Source organism: Hyperolius riggenbachi, chromosome 11 (assembly GCF_040937935.1).
Source record: "Hyperolius riggenbachi isolate aHypRig1 chromosome 11, aHypRig1.pri, whole genome shotgun sequence".
Taxonomy (NCBI): Eukaryota; Metazoa; Chordata; class Amphibia; order Anura; family Hyperoliidae; genus Hyperolius; species Hyperolius riggenbachi.
The window spans coordinates 168,823,180-168,840,401 of record NC_090656.1 but is presented as its reverse complement, the minus strand read 5'-3'; the positions used below and the strand labels follow the sequence as shown (position 1 = coordinate 168,840,401).

The 17,222-nt window shown below is 42.9% G+C and overlaps 1 protein-coding gene across 5 annotated transcripts in view; it reads right to left on the bottom strand.

Annotated features, from left to right (window-relative positions):
• The window catches only part of ADCY7 (adenylate cyclase 7), a 257,372-nt gene that overhangs the window by 143,371 nt on the left and 96,779 nt on the right, over positions 1 to 17,222 (bottom strand). For all 5 annotated transcript variants that reach the window (XM_068259628.1, XM_068259630.1, XM_068259629.1 and 2 more), the window contains one exon: positions 16,281 to 16,851. In XM_068259628.1, the coding sequence (XP_068115729.1) occupies positions 16,281 to 16,454 (174 nt within the window). In that variant the 5' untranslated portion in view covers positions 16,455 to 16,851. The remainder of the gene's footprint in view (positions 1 to 16,280; positions 16,852 to 17,222) is intronic.

The following is a 17,222-nucleotide window of genomic DNA, read 5'->3' as shown; positions in this document are numbered from 1 at the left end:
GGGAGACTAGGATTTGTATCCTGGCTAGGGTCAGTGCCTATTTAGTATGAGTTGCTTTGGCAAGATTTCGTAGCACTGCAGGGTGATCCCTTGAGTGTGCTCTTAGAGGCTGCAGCTCTTGAGTGCTTTGAGTCCAAAAGGAGAAAAGCACTATACAAATGATAGGCTTATTATAGGATTATTAACCTCCCTGGCGGTTTATTTATTTTGCCAGGGAGGCTGCAATGTGGTTTTTTTTTAATTAAAAAAAAAATATTTCATGCAGCCAACTGAAAGTTGGCTGCATGAAAGCCCACTAGAGGGCGCTCCGGAAGCGTACTTTCGATCGCCTCCGGCAATCGAAAGTAACAAGATAGGCCGCAATGAGCGGCCTATCTTGTTTCGCTTTCCTTGTCGCCATGGCGACGAGCGGAGTGACGTCATGGACGTCAGTCGACGTCCTGACGTCAGAGCCGCCCGGTCCAGCCCCTAGCGCCGGCCGGAACTGTTTGTTCCGGCTGCGCTGGGCTCGGGCGGCTGGGGGGACCCTCTTTCGCCGCTGCACGCGGCGGATCGCCGCGGAGCGGCGGCGATCGGGCAGCACACGCGGCTGGCAAAGTGCCGGCTGCGTGTGCTGCTTTTTTCAGAACGTAAATTGGCCCAGCAGGGCCTGAGCGGCGACCTCCGGCGGCATACCCCGAGCTCAGCTCGGGATTACCGCCAAGGAGGTTAAGGTCCAGTACAGATCTTCAATTTAAGTTGTCAAAAACAAAGATTCTTGATCATTTTGGGCAGGCTTTCCCTATAGTAACACACTGCGAGGGTATGTGCTGAGCAGCATGCTTTGAACTATGGAGAGAGGAAGGGAGTGAAACCAGCAGAAGCAAGTTGGGGCAGTAAATTACAATGCAGTTGGTTTTGCAACACGCTTGATTGCTAATGACCAGGAAACACCTGCATACATTCTGCAAAGGTACATGAAACAATCATGACCAAGAATTTTGTGCAACCAAACTGTTACGTTATTGCAATACAGAAAAGTGTTTCACTTTAAAGAGTACCTCTAGCATAAAAAAGGATCGAATGGCAATACATATATGTAGTCTATGCACTGTGTACAGTTAGATGAACACATAAAGTTTACATCTGGTACATTAAAGTGGATAGAACAGACGCACCAGATACTGATTGCTTTGTGTGTGTTGCAGGAAATTCAACTTTGTGGGAAGTGTTGGGGACTGCAGCCCCTTTTTGGTGCCTTTTTGCCCTTGATGTGTGCTTTTATGAGGTTTTCTAATTATGTACATTTAGATCTGTAGTAGCACTTCTTTAATCTCATGCTGAAGCCTTGCAAAAGTACACCCTCAGCATTGTGTCCTCCCCTCCAGCCTGGTTCCCTCACCCATTGGGGGAGGGGGAGAGGGGGGAAGTGGCAACCACTACTAGACTACCAGGGGTAAGGAGGAAACCACTAGACTACCAGAAATAAGGGGAATTCTTAAAGGAGTAGGGGGTACACTTAGACTACCAGGGATCCTTAAAAAGGTACCACTAGACAACCAAGTGCTTAAAGAGACACTGAAGCGAAAAAAATTTGATATAATGAATTGGTTGTGTACTATGAATAATTACTAGAAGATTAGCAGCAAAGAAAATATTCTCATACTTTTATTTTCAGGTATATAGTGTTTTTTCTAACATTGCATCATTCTATAATATGTGCAGATTACACAACACTCAGCATTCAAAATGAGTCTTTCAGAGCAGTCTGTGAAGTAATGACCTCTCCTCTAGCAGAGAAAAAGTAAACAGTTCACTTACAGTTGAGATAATAAAAGAGAGATAACAGCCCTCTCCACGACTAACTTAGTCGGAGAGCTTAATGGCTTGTTTGCATAGAGATAACAACTGGAGTTTCTCAACTCTTCCTGTACTGGAAACAATTACACTGATGTATCTGATCTTAATGTTTTATTTCTTAGCTGTACTACACATACAAATCATAATATCATAATTTTTTTTTCGCTTCAGTTTCTCTTTAAAAGGTAGGGGGGAGCACTAGACTACCAAGAAATGCCTTAAAGGGAATATCTTAAAGAAGAAGGGGGGCACTAAACAACACAGGAAAAATATATGAAGTAGATCACGGGACAAGAACTCTTTTAAAATGTATTGGAAATAAAATACTTTGCCGATCTCTAGACTACCAGGGATAAGGGGGTTTCTGTCAGGGAATACTTAAAGGGGAAGGGGGTACACTTAGACTACCAGGGCTCCTTAAAATGTAACTGTCAGGCATAAAATCAAAAATAAATTCTTTATGTTTATCTGGTAAACAAGTATTAAGGATGCTAACCAGGTAATCCAAAAGTTAAAATCTCTATTACTATTCTTGTTGATAAATGATCATTCCCCAGTTTACCTGACTCTTATTTGGTACACACAAAGTTTGGTACGCACAAAAGTTGCAGGGTTGTTCTTTTTTGCTTCTTTACATTCCCCTCAGACTTAAATGGCAACTGAAGTGAGAGTGAATTGGAGGCTGCCATATTTATTTCCTTTTAAACAATACCGGTTGCCTGGCAGCCCTGATGGTCTATTTGGCTGCAGTGGTGTCTGGATCACACACCTGAAACAAGCATGTAGCTGATCTTGTCAGATTTGGCAAGAATGTCAGAAACATCTGATCTACTACATGCTTGTTTAGGGTCTATGGCTGAAGGTATTAGAGGCAGAGGATCACCAGGACAGCCAGGCAACTGGTATTGCTTAAAAAGAAATAAATATGGTAGCCTCCATATAACTTCAGTTGTCCTTTAACTAATGCTGCCTGACTGGGTGAAGTCTCTTTCCCTCCTGTTTTCCCCTCCCACACCTCTGTTCCTCTCTGATTGGCCAATATTTCTCATGCTGAGACAATGCACTTTCTATAGCGGAGTGCGGGCAATGCATACACAATCAGTCAAAGGAGAGTAAGGGAGGAAATGACACAGGATTGGCTTCAAAATAGCCACAGTTAAAATGGGAAATGCTAAGAAGGATTTTCTCTTTTTATACTGTAGCAAAATCAGTAAAATCAAAATGTGTTATGTAAGTAGAGTAAGTATTTGTCTATTTATATATGTGGTGTTTTTTTCTGAGATAGTATGGCTGTCAGCTCCTGTTTAAAAAAAGGTCCCAATTGACTACCAGGGAATGGTTAAATAGGAAAGGGGTACCTCTAGACCAGTGTTTCTCAACATTTTAATGGTATATACCCCTTTTAAAACCCTGTACTCACCAAGTACCCCTAGCATAGTAACCATTACCACAAGTACCTCTTGACAAATATATATTTAATTGTAGTACATGATAATTGGTTCTAAACAATTTCCAAGCATCTACTATTGCTTTTAATTACCTAAAATACTAATTTGGTGTTGTTTAAATAAGATTTATCATTTTCTAAAACTCTAAATTTGTTATTCTTGGTTAAGTATATGAAGCCTGAGTACTCCCTGGAACCATCAGAAGTACCCCCTGAGGTACGCGTTCCACGCGTTCAGAAACTATGCTCTAGACCAAAGCTTTTCAACCTGTGGTACGCGTACCACCGGTGGTACTTTGCTGCTGGCCAGGTGGTACACACCAGGTTTGCCTGCCACTTTTTTGCCCTCATGCCACTTGTCCTGGTCCTGTCCTGCCTCCACAAAGTTTGGCTCCCCCTCCCTCACTCCTTGCTGTGCTACTCTCAGATTAGTGGGGAAGAGACAGCCAGGTGACCGGGGCACAGTGATGGGACTAGGCTACCTATAACTGAGCGGGGGTGAGGGGAAGGAACTTGCAAGGCTACCTATATTGGCCATCTACCTACAGATTGACAATACTGACAATCTGTAGGCTAGCAATCTAATTGTAGTCTTTTCCCCCACCAATGCCTCCTACTTTTCCCCTCCCATATGCCCTCTTTTGTTAAAGTGTACCTGTAAGAAAAAAGTGCCGGGGGGGGGGGGGGGGGTAATTACCTCGGGGTAGGGGAGGCCTTTGTATCCTAAAGAGGTTTCCCCCTTTCCACCTCAGTAAATGGGATCCACTGCTGGGAGCCCCAAAGCTCTCCTTGTTAGTGTGTGTGCATGTGCTATGCTGCTCTCCATTCAGGCTCCAGCAGCTAAGCCCAATCACGTCCAATCTACTGTGCAGGCACACTGGTTGTGCTTTTTAGGTGATCAAAGTGGTAGAATTAGTGAACAGGTTGAAAATCCCTGCTCTAGACACACACACACCACACACATTCTCAGAAACTACGGTATATTTGTTTTCCTTGACTGCAGTGCTTGAGATTAGGTCTTCTTTAACCTCTTGAGGACTGCTGTGTTAAACCCCCCTAAAGACCAGGCACATTTTCATTAAATTGGCCACTGCAGCTTTAAGGCCAAGCTGCAGGATCGCAAAACACAGCACACAAGTGATTCCTCCCCCCTTTTCTCCCCACCAACAGAGCTCTCTGTTGGTGGGGTCTGATTGCCCACCCAGTGTTTGTTTATTTATTTTGGTTTGTTTATTTGGTTTTTTTTTTAAATAAAAATGGTGTTTTTTTTATCCCCGTTGTATACTCCCCTCCCACGCCCCGCCGGCCAATCCCTGTGATCAGCTGTCATAGGCTTCAGCTATGACAGCCGATCACCTCTGTGGCTCAGGAGGGGACAGCCGTGTCACATGGCTGTCCCCAGTACAGCGCTGCTGCTGATCGCAATAGCCGCTCGGAGACTGAAGAGGGGGCGGGGCTCCGCCCTCCGAGAACAAAATGCGCGCGCAGCGTGCGCGCGATCTCATTCAAAACAGAGCCCCAGGACTTTACGCCAATCGGCGTTAGGCGGTCCTGGGGCTGCTGCCACGGCCACGCCCATCGGTGTGACACAGTCGGCAAAAGTTTAAAGGGCAACTGATGTGAGAAGAATACCATGGCTGCCATATTTGGTCCCTATTAAAATATAACAATAATGTCAGAAACACCTGATCTGCATGTTCAGGGGCTGTGGCTAAAAAAATTAAAGGCAGAGGATCAGCATGATAGCCAGGTAACTGGTATTGCTTAAAAGGAAATAAATATGGCAGCCTCCATATCCCTCTCACTTCAATTCTCCTTTAACAGCTCATTTTTTTCACAGTAGTGGTCCTTTAAACAGTTGAAATTTGACAGTTCAAAAATTATAGTTGAAAAATGGCAGTTGGAAAATGACAGTTGGAAAATGTCAGTTGGAAAATTACAGTTGGAAAATTACAGTTGAAAAAATGACAGTTGGAAAATGTCAGTTGGAAAATGACAGTTGATATATGGCAGTTGGAAAATTGCAGTTGGAAAATTACAGTTGGAAAATGGCAGTTGGAAAATGGCCTGTCAACTGTCATTTTCCAACTGCCATTTTCCAACTGTCATTTTCCAACTGCCATTTTCCAACTGTCATTTTCCAACTGCCATTTTCCAACTGCCATTTTCCAACTGTCATTTTTCAACTGCCAATTTCCAACTGCTGTTTTAAACTGTCATTTTCCAACTGCCATTTTCCAACTGCCATTTTCCAACTGTCAAATTTCAACTGCCATTTTCAACTGCCAATTTCCAACTGCTGTTTTTAACTGTCATTTTCGAACTGTCATTTTCCAACTGCCATTTTTCAACTGTCATTTTTCAACTGTCATTTTTCAACTGCCATTTTCCAACTGTCAAATTTAAACTGTTTTTAAACTCATTTTCCAACTGCCATTTCCAGCTGTCATTTTTCAGCTGCCAAATTTCAACTGTTTTTAACACTTATTCTCCAGCTGTCATTTTTCAACTGCCATTTTAAAACTGTAATTTTCCAACTGCCAAGTTTCAACTGTTTTCAACTGTCATTTTCCAACTGTCATTTTTCAACTATCCTTTTCCAACTGTTACCTTCTTCCTTTCCTACACAAGCTTCGAGGTCCTCAATGTTGAATGTTAATATGCTACCACATTTTACGTTTTGGGGATAGATTTGCATCATGATTTGCACAATTTAAAACTGGCAATCTCTACAAAGTCCATAACCAGATGCAACAGTCACAGGTGTCAGATATGCATAACTGTGAAGAGGGAGTGGAAGAAAAAGCCTATGTTGGCTTTTTATCTTCTTATCTTTCTCCCAATGACTCATTTATTGGCTTCAACTTTCATAGTGGTTCTCTTTCCAGGCTAGCACTTTTAGCCACCTTTGAAACTTGTCCACGCATTCTCTACAGTGTTTGGTACTCATGTTCCTCCACGATGGTGACGCTCTTTTTCTTGGTTTACTTCAAATATATTTATTTATTATGCATTGTGGTGATTTATTGTTGCTGAGTTGTTTTTCAGATGAACATGCACTGTTTTTTCTTGATAAAGAGGTACTTTGTTGCTTTGAAACGTTGGATCATATTAATTGCAGCATGAATTTACAGATCTTTCTGTACCAATTTTTTGGAGTGCCAACCACTTACTTCTCTTTACAAAAATGTATGTGTTGCTCTGCATTGCAGTATTAATTGAAATGAGACAGCAGTGTGTTGGCACAGACATGCATACAGCAGTTTATTGTCAGAACACACTGCTGCACAGCACATGAGAGTCAGACACATTATTGAAATAAGCTCAGCAATGCAGCAATGCATCCTGACCTTCACAATTGTTATCAAACTACCATTTTTAAAGGCCCACTATAGTGAAAAAGTAAGCCGTTAAAATCTTTCAGAACCAACATGTTTTGGACTAGTCTACCTCGTCATTGGAGATTCTCAGGGTTTTCTTTGTTTTTAAATGAATTTCCTAAATGGCAGTTGCTAACCCTAACTGCCAAAATAGTAAGATACCAGCCAGCCTCCCTAATCGCTTGCACACTATTTTGGCAGTTAGACTTAACAATGGCCGTTTAGCAAATGCTTTTGAAAACAAAGGAAACCCTGAGGAGATGGACTAGTCCAAAACCTGTTTGTCCTGGCAGATTTTAACACGGACCTAAACTCACAGCTTCCGCTCTGCTCTAAGGAGATAAACAACAGCATAATAACTTTAAAGAAAAACATTTCTTTGTTACAACTGAAATCTTACAAAAACCCTGCAGTGTTTACTTTCTGGTGTACTAGGAGCACAAAAGGGTTAACCTTCTGTGCTTAAATATTAGCTCAAACTATGGCATAGAGTGGCACACCTGACAGCCCTAATTTACACTTGCTGTTTACTTGTTGATAAGGACTAATTAGACAGGCTAATCTCCCTAGACCTGGGCTTTGCACCTGTGGGACGGGTATCACCGGTGGTACCTTGCTGTTGGCCAGGTGGTACACACCAGATTCGCATGCCACTTTATTGCCCGCATGCCACTTGTCCTGGTCCTGTCCTGCCTCCACAAAGTTTGTCTCTCCCTCCCTCACTTCTTGCTGTGCTACTCTGCGGCATACCTCAGACCTCAGATCAGTGGGGAAGAGACAGCCAGGTGACCGGTGCGCAGTGACGGCGCAGATACAGAAAGTGACATCACTGCTCACTTCCTGTATTTGAAGTATACACGCCGTCACCATGCACCGCTTGCCTGGCTGTCTCTTCACTGCGGCTGGCTTACCGATGATCTGAGGTGTGACTCACTGCCTAGCTCTCAGCTCTCTGGTGGGTGGGGCCAGGCTACCTATAATTAAGTGTGTGTGTGTGTGTGTGTGTGGGGAGGGGGGGGGGGAGAGAACTTGCAATCTACCTCTAGATTGCCAATACTGACAATATGTAGGCTAGCAATCTAATTGTAGTATTTTCCCCCACCAATGCCTCCTACTATTATCCCATATGCTCTTTTTTCTTAAAGTGTACCTGTAAGAAAAAAGTGCCCCGGTGGCTACTTACCTCAGGGAGGGGGAGGCCTTTGTATCCTTAAGAGGTTTCCCCCTTCCTCCTCAGTAGAGGGGATCCAGCACTGGGAGCCCCAAAGTTCTCCTCGTCGGTGTGTGCGCATGCGCTATGCTGCTCTCCGTTCAGGCTCCAGCAGAAGCAGCCAAGCCCGATCACGTCCAATCTACTGCGCAGGCACACTGGTGGTAGTTGAAAAATTTCATGCGATAAAAGTGGTACAATTAGTGAAAAGGTTGAAAAGCCCTGCTCTAGACTACCAGGATATGCATAAAAGGGAAGGGGTGCACCACTAAAGTTCCAGGGAAGCTGGCTTTAAACGACACCTGGTAGATAGTAAAAACCTAGTGCTGGCCTATTATCTGTAGGGTCCATAGATGTCGACATTGCAGGGGAATTTACATAGTAACTGTGCAGATCTGTAAGGTCAGCTGGCAACCTGCAAGGACAGCATTAAAAGTCATTTCTTTGTTTACTGCCAGGTGATGTTGCTAAAGAAAAATGAAGCACACTTGACACTTGGTTGAAAGAATCCAACACAGCGGACAGTGTGTACTAAGTTAGTTGACTCAGTTCATTGTTTAGTGATGACTGGTTAGGGCCTATCCACACTTGTGCAGGTCTATCTCCTCTTCAGCAGTGTACGCAATGATACTAGCATAAAAACACAATTTGCACCTGTCTGCAGTCTGCATTTTTCGGCTGATGTATTTTTTGTATAGGAAAGCATTGTTCAGCAGCATGCATACATGTAAAAAGGGCTCCTGGAAAAAAGTCTCCAGATATAGCTGATAAACATGATTTCTGTTATAAAATGGCGCTGGAAGTAGCCAATAAACGTGATTTTGTTTATAAAAGGGTCCCGAATGTAGCCGATAAACAGGATTTAGTTTATAAAATGGTGCCTGTTCGTAGCCATTAAGGGTGATTCTATTTACAAATGGCACTAAAGCTAGCCTCTATTACAATATAACTAACTTTACCCTCCCCCACATAAACGTAAATCCCCCATGGAGGCGTCTAACCTTAACCACGGTATTCAGTGAGATTGTTGTAGCCGCAATTTTGGAAGATTATAACCAGTATTTGGTGTGATTCTTGTGGCTACATTTTATTTTAAAGATAGAACTGGTATTTGGCGTGATAGTTGTTGCCGCAATTTTTGAAAGATATAACCGCTATTTTCCATGATTATTGTAGTCGTATTTAATGACAAGATATACCGTAATTGGTATGATCCTTGTAGTTGCAATATTAAATGATATTTAACTGGGAAAGATAGAACTGGTATTTGGCTTGATTAAAATAGCTGGTATTTTGTGTGGAGTTTAATGTAACAAAAAGGGAGGCCAAAATGTAGTTGTAAAATATAGCTGTTATTACATTAAGGGCACATTAAAGTGGTCTGAAACTCCGCTATAACACTCAATAAAAATGTGTTTTCCGACTTTTTATTACTCACACAGTTATCATATTTTCTTTTGTGCATAAGTAATATTGTCTATTTACAAATTACAAGTTTCCAAAGTGTAGTTTATCTTGCCCTAAAACCTGCCATTGCATTTTATTCAAACTGTTTTTTATTATATATTAACATCTTCTAATTAGTTGCTCTGAGCTGCATGTGTGCTTGAAGCACAGAGAGCTTCACAGAGAGCTCCTTTTCACTTGTTACACTGTGTTTTCACACATGTATCAACATTGGAATGCAAACAAAGATACTGTTGTTTTCAACTGTGAGGAATCTTTTAGGCTGGTTTCACACCAGGACGTTGCGTTTTAGGGGACGTTAAGGCCGCATAACGTGCCCCTAACGCAACGCCTGGTGCTCTCTGATGTGGACGTCAGAGTGAGCCGCGTTGTGCAGCTCACGTGATGCGCACTCTTGGACGCTTGTGGCATCACGTGGTCCCGCCCGACCAATCGCCGCACAGAGCGGCGCTCCAGGAAGTAAACACTGCACGTCACTGAGTGCAGTGAATATTAATTAGCCATGTGCCCGGCCGCTCTCCGCTCCTCCCCAACGTTACTGAGCATGTGCAAACAGTCTAACGCGGCTCTGCCGCGTGTAAAGTACTGCATGCAGTACGTTGTGTTATGGCGCAGCGTTACAATGTAACGCAACGTGGACACTGTGAACAGCCCATTGATTTTTCATTGCTGTGCGGTGGGGTGCGTTACAGGCTGCTCTAATGTGCACCTGTAAAACCAGCCTTAGAGCAAAGTAGAAATGCTGACTTTCAGGCCACTTTAAGTAGTGTAAGCATATTTGAAATCAGGTCCTTTATTGTAACCTCAAACATTTCCATAATGTAGCCGATATAAACATGATATAGCTGGTATAAAATAGCGGAAGCCCTTTTCACTGCTTATAGCCGCTAATCATGGCAAATAACACTGAAGTCTATGGCAAAGCCCTTTTTACACAGACGACTCTGGAGCCCCTTTTCAACTGATTCAACTGTGACAAAATAGAATGGGGGAAGGGGATGAACATTTGTCACAAATGCAATGAGAGCTGAAAACATCTAATACATGCATACATAGATATCTAGCTCATTTTTACTTTAATTAGGTTGATATTAATGAAGTAGCTGCGGGTTGGTTAAGCATCACCATGCTGTTCAGACTGTAAAGGTGGCCATATATCAAGCGACTTGGCAGCCGGTTGAACATCCGATTTGATTATTATAATCGGATTGGATGAAAATCGGTGCCGCCAAGTGCATGCCTTATCGACAAAGCAACCAACTTCGGGTCAAAATTGGTTGCATATATCGGTCAGACATGCTGCAAGGTGTAGGGCCAACTTGCTCGATCGGGTGCATGGTGGCAATGGCAAGCGATATCAGGATGAGCAACAAACGTGACAAAACTCCTGACGCTGTCCCCCTAATGTATAAATGTGTATGTAATGTGTGCATTTATACATTACCTCTCCTGTGTTGTGGTTCCCGCCCATTTTCTCAATTCCACACTCTTCCATTAGCCCCGCACACCCCGCCGGCAAATAGCACGTGTGACGTCACATGTCACGCAGGTGGCCAGTATGTGGCTATGGAAAAGCGACAGATAAAGAAGATGGGCAGGCACAGCGACACAGGGCAGGTAATGTATAAAATGCATACATACGTGCACATTTATACATTACATACATACATATATACACAGTGACAAGCAGGGATGAGCTCTGGATTATTATTATTATTTAGTATTTATATAGCGCCAACATATTACGCAGCGCTGTACAGTGTATATATATATATATATATATATATCTTGTCACTAACTGTCCCTCAAAGGAGCTCACAATCTAATCCCTACCATTGCCATATGTCTATATTATGTAGTGTAAGTACTGTAGTCTAGGGCCAATTTTTAGGGGCAGCCAATTAACTTATCCGTATGTTTTTGGAATGTGGGAGGAAACCGGAGTGCCCGGAGGAAACTCACGCAGACACGGAGAGAACATACAAACTCTTTGCAGATAGTGCCCTGGCTGGGATTCGAACCAGGGACCCAGCGCTGCAAGGCGAGAGAGCTAACCACTACGCCACCGTGCGTGGATAAAATTTGGGTGAAATCCAAATGAGTTTAATTCGGATTTTATCCTCTAATTACTGCACCTGAGCAGGTGGGTGAAGGGGGTTAAACTTACCCAGCAGCCTTCTTCTTTAACCCCCCCCCCACGCTGCATTCCAAGTTGCGTCACGTGACTACTATGCTTCCTCCTTCAATCAAGAAGGAAGAAGTGTTTGTAGTCACGTGACCGCGGCTGGAACGCAGCATGGGACGTGCCGTGGGATGGGTTAAAGAGAATCTGTACTCTAAAATTCTTACAATAAAAAGCATACCATTCTCTTCATTATGTTCTCCTGGGCACCTCTGTGCTGTTTCTGCCACTCCCTGCTGCAATCCTGGCTTGTAATTGCCAGTTTTAGGCAGTTTTTACAAACAAAAAACATGGCTGGTAACCAGCAAGTGATAGGCTGAGAGAAGCTCAGTCTGTGACTCCTACAGAGCCTGCAGGAGGCATAGAGAGGGTGTGTATAGTTTCTACCTATCACAAGCAGAGCAACACATTCCTGCCTGAGTGCCTGAGCCCGACAAAGCCGTCAAAGGAAATAGGATTACATGATATAACTGAGATAATACAGCCACTGTGCAACTAGGAAAGGCTGCAGTAAGACAGACCACATTAGAACCGGTATAGGAACTTATAGGATAGAGGAAATAAGGCTGAACATTTTGTTACAGAGTCTCTTTAAAGAAGAAGGCTGCTGGGTAAGTTTAACCCCCTCTGCATACACCCGCTCAGGTACATTTATTAGAGGATGAAATCTGAATGAAACTTTTTTATCCGGAGCTCATCCCTGGTGACGAGGTGGCAGACGCAGCAGCCACTGTGGGCTTCGCCGATTAGCAACGGTGTAGGGATAGCAATGCTTAGGAGAACTCAAAGAGAAGAATGTGATCAATTTGATCAGCTGATAGATTTGTAAGCTTCTGATTTGCTGGTTCATTGTATGATCATGACCAGCAAATCAGAGCCTTACAAATCTATCAGCTGATCACATTCTTCTCTATGAGTTCTCCTAAGAATTGCCATCCCTACTTACTTTAACTTCAGAGAAGCTAGCATCTGGTTCATTTTCATCTGATCATTTTCATCATCTATGTCTACATTCCATAGCTTAGATTTAGAAAGGATACCTGTGTGCCAGGTATATGTAGACAAGTACAGAAACCCGGGTGCCAATGCACACAACAGTTTGTGAAGCAGCTGCATGTAAACAATGGAGAGCAGCAGCCTAGTCATGTGACTTCACCACATGCAGTGCCATCATATCAGTGCATGGACTTGTATCTTCTTCCATGGGATATTCACCATACAAGTATATGCAATTATTTTATACATTATCTTCATATTACAAATGAATTGACATCTACATCCACTATATACATCCAGAGGATTGTGGTGATTACCATAAGTTACACGTGTGGCATGTTGTGTGGCAATTCTCTGGCACTGACTTGGCAGTTTTCCACAAAGAAACACAATCGCGTTTCTTGTCATTTCCAACACCGCCATTTGGCCATGATCCGATGAGTGTACATTGCAATTGCATTGTGTTAAATCGCCCAAAAATTTGCATAGGTGCGAGATTGCTATGCATTTTTCCTGCACTCATATACTGAGTATAGGAGGTCAACTGCACAAAACATGCAGCAGGCGTGACAATTGCAATCGGGAAAAATTGCACCGCACTATTAGAACACCGTCATGCGGTTTACATTAGTGCAAGTGTACCTAGTGTTTTGAGATTCAATTGCAATCACATCACAAAACACATGCAGTGGAAAACAGCCCTAAGTGACTAGTGGAAAAGTAAAGGGAGGGGCCTAGGCTTGTATAGACAAGGCAGTATGTGACAAGCTGTAGATGACAAGTATTGAGAAGTAGTGACCGGCCATAGATGACAAGTAGTGGTAAAAAGTGGATGAAAAGCAGTGCAAATAGTAGTCAGTGCAGATAAGTGGTAGATACTGCATGAGTAACAAGCAGTGGTACCTCTACACAAAGAATAAAATTTAAACTACGGCATTCTCTTTAGTTACAGACCAATCTCTACTGCAGAATGTGACTCAGGCATTGTCGCTAATCATATTGGGGCCGTGCAGCTACTCTTCCTAAAGTGTGGTGTGCAGTAGTCGCGCAAGCCCGCCTAGGCAGTATGCTGGAGCCGCTTGTGTACGAGCAGCTTCATGCTACTGTGTATACACAGCCATGCTCGCACGGTTGCCACACGACTGCAATAGGAGTAGTAGGAGGAGAGCAGCCCTGATCTGGAGGGGAGCCGCATTCAGCGACCGGGGACATCAGAATACAGAGGGAAGTCTCAATAGGATCCTGAGGCTTCCCTCTCTTTAGGTAAGTATCTTACTTTGATCCCGAGCTTTGGCTCAGGATCACTTTAACCAGTTCAGCCTTTAGTCATTTTTCACCTTATGCATCCGAGCAATTTTCACCACCCATTCACTCGCCAATAACTTTATCACTATTTATCACAATGAATTGATCTATATCTTGTTTTTTCCACCACCAAATAGGCTTTCTTTGGGTACATTTTGCTAAGAATTATTTTTTTCTAAATGCATTTTACAGGAATATTAAGAGAAAAAAAAGTGAAAAAATTATTATTTATCAGTCTTCGGCCAGTATAGCTTTAAAATAATACATGCTACCATAATTAACACCCACATATTTTAATTGCCCATTTGTCCCGGTTATTACACCATTTAAATTATTTCCCTATCACAGTGTATGGCATCAATATTTTATTTGGAAATAAAGGTGCATTTTTTCAGTTTTGCGTCCATCACTATTTACAAGCTTATAATTTTAAAAAATAATAGTAATATACCCTTTTCACATGCATATTTAAAAAAAAAGTTTAGACCCTTAGGTAACTGTTTTTTTTTAAATTGTAATTTTTTTTATTAAAAATTTTTGTTTAGTATTTTTGGGGAGAGTGGGAGGTAAACAGTAATGTAATAGTGAATTTATTTCAAAAAATTTATGTAGATGTAGTTTTACTATTTTTTCTTCCTGTAAGCGAGCACTCTCGCTTCCAGGAAGTATAGGGAGGACATGAAACTTTTTTTTCCTTTATAAAAGATTGTGGCTTCTAGTAGAAGCCGTCAGTCTAACTTACGGGGACTTAGATCACTGAGTGGGCTAATGGGCCGCGGCATGGGAGCGTGCGGGCGTGCTTGCGATCGTCCGCGGGAGCGTGTAGCGGAGCGGCAGCAGCTTTTTGGATGTAGCAGATACGTCTAAAAGGCTAACGTAGAAAAGGTTGATAATGCAATTGTTCAGGATTGATTGGGGCCATCAGCTTCTCTATTTTCATACAATCGGCATAATCTGATCAAAAATACAATTGCTCACCAAAAATTGTATAGTTAATGGGCACCTTAAATTTAAAGCTGGCAATCATAGATTGCCACCCGATGTGGCAAAATGATTGATTCCTTTCCACACAAAACATCAATTTTCAATAGATTTCAACAGGGAATCTATTAGAAATTGATAACATTTTAGCATTGTACTATTCAATGCAATGCTATGGCCTATCACTTGACTTCCACTCCCGCCCTGGCCCTATACAGTACTGATTTTACTGCCTTGCCCGGAATATACTTTTGATAGATTCTTGGTTAGTATCGATCTATCTTAAATTGATCGAACATTTTGGGAAAACCGTTTCACAGAAAATTAATCATATCTCCAGGGAAACGAACAGCAAAATTGGCAAGTGTATGGGTGCCTTAAAGGACAACTGCAGTGAAGGGTATATGGAGGCTGCCATATTTATTGCCTTTTAACCTCTTGACGACCAGCTAACGCCGATTGGCGTAAACTGGTCGTCTGCGGGTTTCCATGGAAACGGCCTTTCCATGTCAGTTCACGGAGGGAAGAAATCCCCGCTGTTTACATCATACGGCGCAAGGCAGATCGGCGATCCCCGGCCTCTGATTGGCCGGGGATCGCCGGCATATGATAGGCTGAAGCCTATCCTTTAATGCGCAGGACGGAAATCCGTCCTGCGCAGCTCACAGGGGGAGGGAGAGGGAGGGAGCGGCGAGACGGCGGAGAACGCTGCGGAGGGGGGCTTTGAAGAGCCCCCCCCCCCGCTAAGCAAATGCAGCCGGCGGCGATCAGACCCCCCCAGCAGGACATCCCCCTAGTGGGGAAAAAAGGGGGGTAGTCTGATCGCCCTGCTGCACTCCTGATCGGTGCTGCGGGCTGTAGAGCCCATGCAGCACCGGTCATTGAAAAATTCCCTGGTCAGCAAGTGGTTAAGCAATACCAGTTGCCTGGCTATTCTGCTGATCCTCGGCCTCTAATACTTTTAGCCACAGACCCTGAACAAGCATGCAGCAGAGCAGATGTTTCTGACATTATTGTCAGATCTGACAAGATTAGCTGCATGCGTGTTTCTGGTGTTATTCAGACACTTCTGCAGCCAAATAGATATGCAGGGCTGCCAAGCAATTGGCATTGTTTAAAAGGAAATAAATATGGCAGCCTTCATATCCCTCTCACTTCAGTTGTCCTTTAAGCCTGTCCAAAAACAACTTACTAAAAATGTATTCACTGCACTATCTGAGGTAAAGTTAAGGTAAAGGTAAAGGGGGAGTGGGGCTGGCCTTAGATAAACTTAAAAAAAAAAAACACAGTAAAAAAAATAAGAGTTAGGAAAACCAATCAGTATCAGACTGAAAAAGAAAATGTAAATAGATGTTAGCGAGAGACTTACTAAACTATTCAGAAGGAATTTGGATTGCAGCAGCAACCTAATGTGAGTTACAGCTAATTCCGCCCATTCACACAACTGAAAGCCAAAATAAAAACTTTACTCACTATTTTGGATGTGAAGAACAGAATAATAAGAGTCAAGCAGGCAGTCCCAACCACAAAAAGGAAGATGAGCAGCAGTGGATAATGTTGGCTGATGCACTGATACTTTTCATAAAGTGAATGCGTGATCATCCAGTCATCATTGCCTTTAATCAGATATTTTCCTTTTGATGGCATTTTAATCCAGCCTGGCTTCTTGTTTTTGTCTGCAGGTCTACAGCACAGAGAGCAAACTAAGGCTCGGCGTCTCCACGGGCCGCTGTGACATGCTAGTCTGCTTCACTTTGTAAGAGAAGATTGCATCCACCGTGAGAATTCTGCAGCTGGTGTAACAGTAGTAACTTCCTCCCACCACAACCTGTACGGCTTATCGAGTGCTGAGAGCAGCCATTGCTGTGCTTGGCTGGCTTCCCCTCTGCTCATTGCAGTCACTTGCCACACACCATCTCATGCTTTTGTTCCTTCTGCCTCCTTTGTGTTGAGTAAGAATGAGAACAAATGAAAGCCACTTTTAGGATCGAATTCTTTGGGACATCAGTAAATATGACGGGTGTGTGTATGACGAGCACAAATGCTGTAAAACAGAAAAGTTCACTTTAATATATTTATAGACAGATATATTGGCCTCATCTCTAAATGTGTCCATACATGATAGATCTTTCTAATAAACGATGTAACAATTTGATCAGAAAGATCGATAGTTGAATGATGATGTATTGTATATTCTCCCACAAACAAATGATCATATGCTGTTGCTAATCAGTTCATTGATTACATTGTCAGGTCTATATATTGTACAGTTTGCAGAGTGTGTGATGTACATGTTTGTCTGCCCGATGCCTTGACAAAGGGGACCATATCGGCGATCGGCGGTTACACAGTCAGATGTATTACGTCTGTGTGTTGGGAAAATAAAAGTTATGTGAAGTTCCAACAACTCTGTGT